The sequence below is a fragment of the Chrysochloris asiatica genome, unplaced genomic scaffold (genome assembly GCF_000296735.1).
Source record: "Chrysochloris asiatica unplaced genomic scaffold, ChrAsi1.0 scaffold00267, whole genome shotgun sequence".
Classification (NCBI taxonomy): Eukaryota; Metazoa; Chordata; class Mammalia; order Afrosoricida; family Chrysochloridae; genus Chrysochloris; species Chrysochloris asiatica.
Window position 1 is genome coordinate 520,105 of NW_006408785.1, and position 13,764 is coordinate 533,868.

General features: G+C 36.2%; 1 protein-coding gene across 1 annotated transcript in view; it reads right to left on the minus strand.

Annotated features, from left to right (window-relative positions):
• TBC1D5 (TBC1 domain family, member 5) overlaps positions 1-13,149 on the minus strand; it is a 519,410-nt gene extending 506,261 nt beyond the window's left edge. Inside the window, exon 1 of the mRNA XM_006874244.1 lies at positions 13,056-13,149. Coding sequence (XP_006874306.1) covers positions 13,056-13,149 — 94 coding nt within the window. The remainder of the gene's footprint in view (positions 1-13,055) is intronic.
• Positions 13,150-13,764: the final 615 nt, after the last annotated feature.

A 13,764-nucleotide genomic window follows, 5' to 3' on the forward strand; every position in this document is an offset into this window, starting at 1 on the left:
CTACAAAGGCAAGAAGTAACTGGCTTACAAGCTTTCAAGAGGGAACCTGGTGCTAGGGAGCTTGGCGGATGGCAGAATCTCCAGTAGGTACTATTCAATCTGTCTGGGCGGAGCTGATGAAAGAAGATACAGATGGGTAACTTGTGATACTGTAGGGAATAATGCTTATCAGGACGGATTGTGAGAGTTGGAAATGCAGAGATGGAAGTTTTGTAGCAAAAATCAAGTTTTGTATTTTGATTCTCCAAGATAGGAGCGGAGGAATCTGGGACCATCAACGGAGAAGAATCGAGAGTGGGACCCTACCCAGAGAAACAGAGATGCCTGAGATGGAGACAGAGATGATGACATGGAGTGATGAAGCGACTGGGGACTTTGGACCCAGAGAGGGAAAGGGACTGTGGGCCAAAAATTGGGGGCAGGAGGGGGAAGTATAGGGGCCGGGTTTCTGGGATATACCCTTTGGGTGGTTGATGATGCATGGAGGGGATTGGAACCATGGTAGTGAGATGATATAAGATGGAATGAATGTAAACCTAAAGTTCTCCCATGTAAACTATCATATAATACACAAAACATTAAAAAAAAAAAAGAATGAATGGTTAAATGACTCTTCATACAACTCCAATTCTAAAGTAACTCTAAAGAAGCCTATTAGGAACTGTCAAAACAATTAGAAAGGAATAGACAGACAATTCAATAAAAAACTGATCAGTATTAAGGAATCCTAATATGACACTGCAGGATAAGTATTGTATTGCTAACCACAAGATCAGTGGTTCAAACTCATCTGTAGCTCATTGGAAACCCTATATAGGGTCGCTATGACTCAGATCTATTAGACAGCACATAACAAGAACTACAATTGAGTCCACAAGACTTTTTAATCAACAATGAGCTTCATTGTTATTACCACATTAAAATGCCTAGTTTGTTGAATCTCAATTCACTGGGACACCATAAATACATAAAACTGAAATATAATGTTAAACAAATAGTTGGCCCTTTCTCTTCATTTACATGTTTATCTTTGATATTTATACATTATTTTTAATGTTAATTCTGATTTAGATTTTAATTCAATTCTTTTGCCTTTATGTACTCAAGTGAGTTAGTGTTACGATTTCTCAAAAATGGCTGAAGCCCTAATTATAGCTAACCAAGACTGTTGTTGTTAATTGCCATCGAGTCGGTTCCGACCCATAGCGACCCTGTACAGGGTTTCCGAGGTGGTAAATCTTTACGGGAGCAGAAAGCCTCATCTTTCTCCCGTGGAGCAGCTGGTAGATTCGAATTGCTGACCTTGCGGTTCACAGCCCGATTCGTAACCACTACGATACCAGAGCTCCTTCAGACTAAATCTTTAAGGGAGCAGAAAGCCTCATCTTTCACCTGCAGAGCAGCTAGTGGGTTTCAAGCGCTAATCTTGTGGTTAGCAGTATGATAGGAGTGGTGGTGGTGGTGGTGGTGGTTATGTGCCATAGAGTCAGTTCCAATTTACAGTGACCCTCTGTACAGGGTTTCCTGGTGTGGCACTGTGGGTTAATGTGCCAGACTGCAAAGCTGTTTGAAATGCATAGTTCATGCTCACCAGGTGCTCCTCGGAATGTTTCAGAAGGACATTCTGACCTATACAGGGTTGCCGTGGGTCGGAACTGACTCGATGGCACTTCACAACAACATACTCTTCCAATCACTAAATCATATATTTTCTCCTTTCTTAATAATCTCTTTTAACACTGCTCACTTCACACCTCTGAAAGTTTTAAATGCTGTCTGTGACTTCTATCATTTTGGCACTCTATTTTCCCATTTTCTTGCCTCTACATTTTGCTTCTTCCAACCAATTTCTAATATTGATATATTTGTATGCATCAATTCTTAGCTCTCTCCTTTGTCTTTCTTTGGATTTCTTATCTGTCTCTACTTTGAAGTGGCAGCTCTGGAGGATGACACTCAGATTCCAAACTCATACCCCTTCAAACTCAAGTCTCTGATTTTCAACTTACATTTTGGGCAGTTTAATTTACAGGAACTTGACATGACATGCTCACTTCTCTCCTGTTATTTCTACTACTGCTACATCACTCAAAAAATCTGTTTTAATTATCTTTTGAAACATTCTATATTTCATCCTTTTGTTAGTCTTTAACGAATATCCAAGTCACTCCCCATTTATTTAACTATCATCCTTTGTATTGATAAAGCTACCATTTTTATAGATGACTTTATTTCCTGACTTACAGTTTTTCTCTTCAGTACCTAGAACTAATTTTTGATAAAAGATACTTCAAATCAGGACCTAGCCCAACAAATATAGATCCAAATGATTGCATGGAACTAATGAGGGTATTGAGCTAGTTTACTAGTTACCACTAAACATGAACTAATATATTTATCAAATAGTTATTGTTATGTGCAACTGAGTCAACTGCAAGTAACAGCAAGCCTATGCACAACAGAATGAAACACTGTCCAGCCCTGTAACCACAATGGTTACATTGGAGCTCATTCTTGCAGCCACTGGGTCATGTCAATCTCAGTAGAAGTCTTCCTCTTTTTCAATGACACGCTTTATCTAGCGTAATGTTCTTCTTCAAGGACTCGTCCCTCCTGAAAACATGTCTAAAGGACAAGAGGCAACATCTTACCAACTTCACTTCTAAGAAGCATTCTGGCTGTAGTTCTTCCAGGGAACATGGTTTGTTCTTTTGACAATCCATGGTATTTTCAATATTTGTCCCCAACACTGTAATTCAAATGCATTAATTCATCTCTGGTAGTCCTTATTCAGTGTCCTGCTGTCAATATATATGAAGCGACTGGAAATCCCATGGATTTGTTCAAGCACACCTTAGTACTTTAACACTTAAAAGATGTTTTTGTAGATTTCCCAGCGTAATACTTCATTTCATTTCTTGACTGCTACTTCTGTGAGCATTAACTGTCAATCCAAGTAAAATTAAATCCTTGACAATGTCGATCTTTTCTCCATTTATCATGATGTTGTTTATTGGTCCAGTTGTAAGGACATTTATTTTCTGTACATTGAGTTGTAATCCATACTGAAGGCTATACCATAAGCAAACTGCTTCAAATCTTCTTTACTTTTAGTAAACAAGGTGTATCACTTGCATATCTCAAGTTGTCGATGAGCCTTCTACCAATCTTGCAATCCATATTGGAAACTGTAGTCTTTTGATATTCATCAGTAAGTATTTCAAGTCTTCTTTGCTCTCAGCAAGAAAGGTTGTATCATCTACATATCGCAGGTTGTTAATGAGACTTTCTTCAATCCTGATGCCACATTCTTCAGCAAACACAGTTCTGTTCTGGTTGGTTAGCCAGGTACCTGTCTTCCAAATTTCTTAGCATAGACAAGTGAGTGCCTCTAGCCCTATATCAGTTTGTTGAAATATTTCAATTAGTATTATATCAATTCCTGGAGCCTTGTTTTTCATAATGCCTACAGGGCAGCTAGAGTCCTGGTGTGGCGCTGTGAGCTAACGCATCAGACTTCAAAGTCATTTGAACTGCAAGAGGGGTGGTTCAAGCTCACCAGCCGCTCCTTGGAAACCCTATACAGGGTCACTGTGGGTCGGAATCAACTAGACAGCACTTAACAACAACAACAACAGAGCAGCTTAGATTTCCTCCTTCTATACCATCAGTTCTTGGTAATATGCTAGTTCCTAAAAATGGTTGAACACCATTTCCATCTTCTTGGGTTAATGCTTTCAATAATTTGCTCATTATTGTCATTGGTAAATGCTGTCAAGTCAGTTCTGACTCATAGTAACCCTGGATAGGATTTCCAAGGAATGGCTGATAGGTTTGAACTGCTGACCTTGTGGTTAGCAGCCAAGTGCTTATCCACAGAATCTTTCAATATTGCAAGTCCAGGCTTCACTTTTTTTTTTTTTTTTTTCAATTATTTCCCCTTAAGAACTGCTGAGAGTGTTCTTCCCTTTGATTTTCTAACTTCAGGTCTTTGCACATTTCATTTTAGTACTTTGTCTTCTTCTCAAGCTGTCCTTTTTTTCTTATCATTGAGGTGAAATTCATATAGAAGGCTGTGACCTTTTATGTTCACAAGCAAATATTTGAAGTCCTCTTTGCTTTCAGCAAGCAAGGTGGTATCATCTGCCTAGCGCAGCTTATTAATAAGTCTTTCTCCAATCTTCATGCCACATTCTTCATATAATCCAACTTCTCGGATTAATTGTTCAGCAAACAAACTGATTACGTATGGTAAAAGAATACAGCCCTGTAGCACACCTTTCCTGATTTTAAACCACTCAGTGTTCCCTTGTTCTGTTTGAATGACTGCCTCTTGGTCTTCGTACAGGTTCTCCCAGAGCACAATTTAGTGTTCTGGAATACCCTTTCTTTGCAATGTTATGCACACTTTGCCATATCGAAAGCCTTTGCAGTCAATAAAGCACAGGTAAACATCTTTCTGGTATTCTCTGCTTTCATCCAAGATCTATATGGTGTCAGCAAAAATGTCCCTCATTCCATATCATCATCTGAATCCAGCTTGAACCTCTGGCTTGAACCCTGTCTATGTACTGCTGAAGCCATTTTTTATTATCTTCAGCAAACTTTTTACTTAAATGTGGTATTAATGATATTGTCTGATAACTTCCACATTCAGTTGGGCTACCTCTCTTTGGAATGGTCACAAATATGGATCTCTTCCATATTTGGCCAGGTAGTTGCCATCCAAATTTCTTGGCAAAGATGAGTGAGTACCTCCAGCTCTTCATCAGTTTGTAGGAAGATTTCCATTTGTATCCCATCAATTCCCGAAGTATTATTCTTTGTCAATGCCTTCAGTGCACTTTGGGCTTCTTCCTTCAGTATCATTGCTATCTCTTGAAATAGTTGAACATCGACTATTTCTTTTTGGTACAGGGACTGTGCATGCCTTCCATCTTCTCTTTATACTTTCTGCATCATTCAGTATTTTGTAGGTATAGAATCCTTCAATATTTCAAGTCAGGGTTTGAATATTTCCTTCAGTTCTTTCAGCTTGAGAAATGTATGCATGCTTCCCTTTTGGTTTTTGAACTCCAGGTCTTTGCACATTTCATCATAATACTTGAAATTGTCTCTGAGCTATCCTTTGAAACAAGCAACCATACAAAAGGCTTCTGTTTCTTTGTTTGTGTCTAAATCCTGGCTGCTAAATTCTGCTGGATATAATTACACGGACGGCGCTGTGGGTTAATGTGCCAGACTACAAAGCTGCTTCAACTGCAGCAGCTCCTCGGAAACCCTATACAGTGTCGCTATGGGTCAGAACTGAACTCGATGGCACTTAACAACAACTCAATCAGTATTTTGCCATCAAACTGATAATCTAAGCACCTTCTTTTCTCCATCAATTATTACATTGAAAGTGATATCCATTTTTTTCTATGTACAAATCCTTACATCCATATACTACACTGCATATCCTCCAGACTAAGACCCCAGGACTCCTCTTCCAATGACTTCTACTTTTTCAAGTAGTATCCCATACCTCATTCCAGATAGTTTCGAATGCATAATTTGTTTACTTGAAATAAATCTTCAAGACTAGAAATTCTTTTTTCCCCCCACTTTTTATTGTGAATTGAGTGAAGATCATCAGTTTTAGACTCAACAAGTCATATACTTTCTTTCATCTCAATGATTGTAATCCCCTCCCTGTAACAACAGTTATCCCACTTCTAATTTCCATTCTATTTTCCTTCTCATCCCTCTCAATTTTGTTCTTAGGTAAATGTTGCCCTTTTGATCTTGGATGGTTAACTATTCCCTGCTGAGCATGTCTACTACTTGGCTGAAAACTGGGACACATGGATGAATTCGGTTCCAGATCTGAAGGGCGCTCAAGGACTCTAATCTCAGATTTCTTCAGTCTCCTTCTGAGTAGTAAGCCTGCTCTCTGTTTACACATATATAATTTTGAGTTTTGTTTCACATTTTCTCCCATGCTATCCAGCAGTCAAGTAAAACTTTTTTTTTTTTTTTTTTTTTTACCTCTAGCCTAGTCCAATACATTAAATTTCAGATATAAGTGTTAAAAACTTCAAGTGTTTTCATTTCAATGTCCCAAGGTAATTCTAACTCACTGATCTTCTCTGCCATCCCACCCACACCACACCAAGTCCCTCCTCTAGCATTCCTCATTTCAACAGACATTATTATGGACCTAACTGCTCAACCCAGAAAATTGGGTATCACTTAAAAACCTCTACCCCTACAACTTCCTCACATTCAATTAATTATCAAATAAAGTCAATTCTACCTACTAAATATCTCTAAAACGTTTACACCTCCTTCCATTTCCCATGCTATGTTCCCAGAACCAATACCAAAATGCACTGCTTCTGAGTCCATTCCAATAACCTGAGTCCACACTACAGAACTGAGTAGAACTATCTCATATGGTTTCCTAGGCTGTAATTTTTATGAACTAGACTGTCACAACTTCCTCCCACAAAATGGTTGGTGGGATTGAAATACTGAACTTTGGTTAGCAGCTGGGTGCTCAATTATTGCATCACCAGGGCTCCTAAATCACAGTATGCCAAAAACAAACAAACAAATGAAACTCACTGTCATTCCAGTTCAGAGATTCTGTCTAGAGTTTTCAACAGCAAAAATCTTTATGGAAGCAGAAAGTCTTCTATTTCTCCCATGAAGTGACTTGTAAATTTGTACTGTGGTTAGCTTTCCAATGCCGATTGTACAGCACCAACAGGAATCCCAGGACAGGCTACTATAATATCTGAACTAGAATACTGCAGAGGCTTCTGATCATCTGACTTCCAATCTTGCCCCACCTACGTGTTTAATTCACCTTACTATAGCCAGAATGGATTCCTTGTGTGGCGCTGCAGGATCAGCACTGAACTGTAAACCACAAGGTCGGCAGTTCAAGCCACCAGCTGCTCCTCAAAAACTGTATACAGAGAGTCCCTATGAGTCAGAACTGACTCAATGACACTTAACAACAACCTAGGGAGAACGGAGTCCTGGCGTGGTGCTGTAGGATAAGCACTCAACATCAATGTCATTTTGAACTACAAGGTTGGTGGTTCAAACCCACCAGCTGCTCCTCAGAAACCCTATACAGGGTTGCTATGAGTTAGAAATAACTCTAGGGTATTTACTAACACATAGCCAGAATGATATATGTAAATGCAAATTGATCATGAGTCCTCAATTGGTTACCCACTTCTCTTAGTATAAGATGGCTTCATGGTTCTGTCTTTACTCTTACTGTGGGCATTTCCCCTTTGTACTCTAGTCTCCAACCATACAAAAATTAGTTATGTTCATCGGAGAGCAAGCCATCTGTTCCTTCTATGTCATCAAAACACACTCTACTTACTTAGTCATCTGACATAGCTACTCATCCTTCAGGTTTTGTTTTAGATAGATATCACACCTTGCTTGACCAACCACTACCATAACTTTAAGTTAGATTCCCCACCAATGAGCACACTGTGAATTCCTCTAGGAAAGTACTGTTTAATTCCTCTAAGAAAGCACTCGTCATTCCCTATCTTAATTGGCCATTTACTTTGTCAAATCTTTTCCTCCAATCCTGATTATCAGCCATAAACAACATGGCATTCCAGATTGTTTATCCTTTTCAATGCTTTATTTCCAACTCTCAGAACAAAGCCTGATCTAGAGAAGGCTCTCAAATATGAATGACAACAAATAAAATTTTAAAAGTGTTGTAAACTTAACAAAATGCCACAGTACTGTGGTTATTGTTGTTAAGTGCTGTGGAGCTGGTTCTGACTCATAGTGACCCTGCATTGGGTTTCTGAGGAGGAGCTTGTGAGTTTGAACAATGGAACTTGCAGTTCAAACTGACCTTGCAGTCCAGCACTTATCTACAGCACCACACCAGGACTCCAATGTGGTGTGCTTTATATGCAAAAGAAACAGTATTTGCTATATACATGTACAAGGTTCAGAAACCAAGACATAAAAACACTATAGAAAATTTTCACTAAGAGCTACATACATAAAATTTATATATTAAACAATAAGCATTGTTCATAGTAGTCTATGCTCCCAGTTCTAGCCAAGAAGTTATTTATTTCTTTAGCTTTGGCTTGTATATGCTTACATAAGGTTAAGAAACCAAGACTTCACAACACAATATAAATGTTCACTAAGAGCTATGTATATAAAATTTACATATTACATGCAAGCATAATATATTTTAGCCTATGCTCCCAATTCTTGGACAAGTAATTATTTATTTTTTTTAGCTTTTCCTTGCTGACTTTTGCAGAAAGTTAATTAGGGGATCATAACTTAACAATTATTTGCCAGAATTCTCTTCCCTTGGTCCTTATTGAAAGCTTTGATATGGGTGACAATTAAATGGAAATATGGCAAGAGTTAATTTTAAGAGGGAGTTGAAAGAGGAGACTATACTAACTTTTGAAGCTAATAAGAAGAAAGTTTCAAATACTAGAATAATCAGAGGTTCTATTATTCAAATATTAGAATAATTCTGGTGTGGATCTGTAGGATAAGAACTGAACTGACAACCACAAGGTCAGCAGTTCAAATCCATCAGCTGCTTCTCTAAAGGTCACTATGAGTCTGAACCTAAATGATACTTAACAGCAACAACACGAATAAACAGGGACAATAAAGCAAAGTTTTCATGTATTACAACTTAGGAAAAATAGAAGAAATCTAGACGGTATAAAAATACATTAAGCAATTATTGATTAATGTGAGTAGAGGAGTTCAAACCAATAAAACACAGTTCATTCATTCATTTGCAAATTATTTACTGAATAGTTACCATGTGCCAAGTACTAAGCACATAAATGGCTCAAATATGGTTCCTGCTCTCATAAAGTTTACACTTTAGACAAGACGGCAAATAAAAACTAAGAAATAAATTAATGAAGGACTATATATTATGGTGAATGCTGTGAAGGAATAGAGAATGACTGAGAACACTGGCATGAAAAGACTATAGAGTGTAAAACTGACATAGCACATCTGAGCCAGGCTAAGTAGGTAAGAAGCAAGCCTTGCACATCATGGTCAAGAGCTTGGATTTTATTATTAGCAACAATAAGACTACAGCTCATTAGACCATGGGAAGAATTTGAAGTTGAAAAGATGACAACATCCTTAATATTCTGGCCATATTACCTTCAACAGAATGATTTAATCCTTTACTCAATTGTGGAAAAGATCTCATACGATTTTCTATCTATATATACAGATAGTTCTATTTTTCTATTCCTCTCCCACTTTCCTTAACAATACATATAAATAAATAAACTGATAATACACAGTTTTCTCTCTGTCATTTCTCTTATGTGGCTATTTTCACTAATTATTTGCAGAATTCCGAGAATCACTTAACAGTATTTTTTCTATATAAATGTCAAATTTTCCATTTAAGAAATTAGAGATGTATTGTTTTCTTACAGAATCAATATAAGAGGAAAAAAATAACCACAAGACTTCTACACAGTGAAACCACAGATGTTAAGTCCAGTGTTTGCCTAGTTATAAAATGATTTATTCTGTAGCCAATATTCCCAAAAAGATTGGGGCAAAAATGGCTGAAAGGCTTAAAATTCATTTAAAAAAAAAAAAAAAACTTCATGAAAGACATATTAACATAAAGAAATGATCAAAAAGGTGGTTATTCTTTTAAATAAATAAGACAACCAAATTAAAATGCAACACACATTTTTCTGCAAAAAGGAAATCTAAGAGGACAAAATAGATGCTTTATATAAAATATTTACATAAAATGCACAAAACTCACTATGGTTAGTAACCTTTCTGGCTTTGAAGAACCAGATATTTACATATCTTTCTTTCTGCATGTGTGTGTGCAGGCTGTATGTGTGTTTTGTATATATTTTTAACAGTTGACAGCTGTTTTAGAGCATACAGAGATGCCAAGCTGAATGAGGGTCTTGATTACTTCAAGATTAGCTATCTAAAGTTTCTATTCATTTTAAGTGTTGTTAGTTGGAAGAGTCATTAGTCACTTCCTTGTCTCATAGAACATCAGCATACATTTACATTGTTAATGAACATTTGGGGTAAATGAATTAATGGCACTTTTAAACATCAATTCAGTCCTAATAACTTTGTATGTCATAGAAATGTTAGGCTAGGATATAAACGAAAAGCCTTTTCAGTAAAGGTAACTACTCATTCCTGCAAACAATAAAAGATAAAATTAATTTAAAATGTTTTTTAACCGGGTTAAGAAAAAAAAAAACAACCCTCAATATTCAATGAAATAGACCAGAGAAAAATTTGTACTTAAACACACACACACACAGAAAACTATACTATAAAAAAAGATATAAGTCTGATATGGTTTGAACAAATCAATGAAACAATTTTAGAAACTTGTAACACAAATACATACTCAGTTTTAAATTATTCACTTATAGAAACACTGCTTGAAAAATAATTTCATTAATTTAATTGTAAATGTTTCTTTACAGGTATTGTTTTAAGAGGAAGCATCACTACGAAAAAGCATCACTATAATTATATTTACAGCTGACTTATGAAAAAGCAGAAATTAGAATGGGCACTAATAACTTTTTCAGCTTATCGAATCTTAAACAGTAGTCTTTTTGGATTATTCAACAACAAATATAAAATTAAAGATTAAATCACTAAAATATGTATGTCTTTTTGTTGTTAATTTGTTTTGTAGGACAAAACCTACTATTATCAATAAAAATAACAGCATTTTTAAAGATGCACAAAAATTTTTAAAGCCATGCAAAAAAGACTGAACTCTTATAAAATCTATAGCTTGGATATTAAAGAAATGACCTCTCTAAGTAAGAATAAAAAATTTTTTAATGCACAGATATTTTATCTAAATAACAGATTTTGATGTAAAATAGGTTTTAAAAAAGGATACTGAACACATGTAAATTATTTTGCCCACTCTACAATTAAAAAAAATATATCTCACACTCTTGAGATTTCATGAGCAAAATACTCTAAGTGATCAAGAAATCAAAACATCAAATATTTTATGAATTAATTAAAAACAAGAATAAGGCTTCAAGAATTTTCATAAACTGTTTCCATATAAAAAATGTTACTATATCATTACTGACTATTGAGAAAATAATAACAGATTTCAGATACATAGAGATTTGAACATTTTAAATAGTATATTTTAGATCTATAATGTAATCTATCTTAACATAAGCACATAAGAAAGTTCTATCTTTTAACAGTTCAAATATATAGATCTTTTAAAGTATGATGCAAATTTTAATTAAAATAAAAGTAATAAATAGACCAAGGACTGTAACGTAAACAATAAAACTTTTAGAAGAAAGTTTAATAGTAATGGCTTGGATTCTTAAATATGACAGCAAACGCACTAGCAACAAAGATAAAATATAAAATAAGATCTTTTCCAAAATTAAAACTTTAGCTCATCAAAGAACTTTGTCAATAAAGTGAAGAGAGGACCTACAGAATGGGAGAAAAGTTGTGGAAACTATACACCTTATGAAGTATAATCTTCAGTTACATCAAAAACTCCTATAAATTAACAACAAAAAGACATACAACCCAATTAAAATATAAACAAAATCTTGAATAGATCAAATAGGGAAAAAAAGGAAAACAAACAGACAATAAACACCTGACAAAAGGCTCAATGTCATGGGTCATTAAGAAATGCAAATCCAAAACATAATGAGATTATCACTTTATACACACTAAAATGGCTTCAAAAAAAACCCCCAGAAAACAACAGTCTTTACTGAAGATGTGGAGAAATAGAAACCATCATCCAGCGCAACTGTGAAAAATTACTTGTACACCAATTTTCAATGCAGCACTATTAACAATAGCCAAATGGTAGAAATAGCTTAAATGTTCAACAGATGTCTATCTATATAAAATGTATGTACACCCATGTAAACTATCACATAATTCACAATAAAACTTTTTTTTTAAATATATGTATAAACACTAGAACAGTGCTAAGCTACCAATAGGATAAGCACTAGACTGAAAGTTCAATTTGAACTGTATGGTCAATGGTTCAAATTCACCAGCTGCTCCTCGAACACCTTACACAGGGTCAGTATGAATTGGAACCAAGTTGGTGGCACTTAACAACAACAAACAACAAGAGAATGCATGCTACAATATGAATTAAACTTGAAAACATTATGCTGAGTGAAGTAAGCCAGTCACAAAAGGACAAATCTTGCATGATCTCACTTATATGAAACATAAGTCGTATATAGTGACCAAAGTTTATCTGAGGTTTATAGGGGTGGGCTGGTTAGTGGAAAAGCGGAACTTAACTGCTTAGGGACACTGAGCTTCTATTAAGGGATGAAAAAATTTCGAAACAGGTTAAGTGTGATGGCTGAACAGCATGATAAACTTAATTAATGTCACTAGATTATACATACAAAAAATGTTGAAAATGTTTCATTACATACGTATTTACCCAAAACAAAAGGAGAATCAGGCAAGTCATTTATATCCTAGAATAATCTCAATCTGTTGGGGGATGTAGGGTAAGGGTAGTAGAGTAATTCTTGCTAACTCCACATTATAAAGCTTATTGTTAAGTCTGGCAAATCGGTTCCAACTCACAGCATTCCTGCATCAAGTTTCCCAGAAGCACCTGGTGGGTTTGAACCACCCACCTTGTGGTTAGAAGGCCAGTGCTTATGCTACAGTGTCTCACTCTGCCAAAGGCCATTTTGCATTTCAATATTCTAATGCTGAAGTTACTGTTAGATTTACTACTTTTTAAAAATAATACATGCCAGCTCATTAACCATTTGGTTAATGTTGTTGCCTATAACTGAAAGTTGACTATGGTATTCATGAGTGTCAGAATGCTCTTACACACATCAAGGAAATATTCTTCAAGTACCCTGCTCCACGTCCTTCAGAGACTACATGAACCTGGTCCATGGAGACTGGAGCCTCCTCTCTGCTAAGCTGTGCAGTACCAAAAGTAAGCATCTACATACAAAACTCACCTCCAGACTTGGAGTAGCCTGACAAGGGGTCGATACCCACTTCTTGTTCTTCTGGCTGCAGAGGATGTCTAGTTTCAGACACGGAGTGATACATTTCTGGTACTGATATGCCAACGTTTCCAAAAGTAACTATCTAGGAGGTAAAAAAATAGAGACTATAGTTTAGTTGCTTTTCTTTCTTTCTATATGTACAGGTAATAAATCAAAAATTAAAAGAGCATACAGACATTAACAAGTTTCCACACACTTCAGGACTGTTACTACACATTGATGTTATGTGCTGTCGAGTCAATTCTGACTCATAGTGACACTTTGTAGGGTTTCTGAGGAGTAGCTGGTGAGTTTGAACCACGAACCTCGTGGTTCAAATCAGCTTTGCAGTCTGATGCTTATCCTATAGTATCACATTGGTGGTAGTGGAGGTGGTATGCCATGGAGTCAGTTCCAACTCATAGCGACCCTGTATAGGGTTTCCAAGGCTATAAATCTTTACCGGAACAGAACACCTCATCTTTCTCCTGTGGAACAGCTGGTAGTTTCTAACTGCTTATCTTGAGGTTATCAGCCCAATTCGTAACCACTACGCTACCGAGCTGCACCCTGGTTGTTGTTGTTGTTGTTAAGTGCCATCGAGTCGGTTCCAACCTATAGAGATCCTGTATAGGGTTTCCGAGGAGCAGCTGGTGAGCTTGAACCACGAACATTGCAA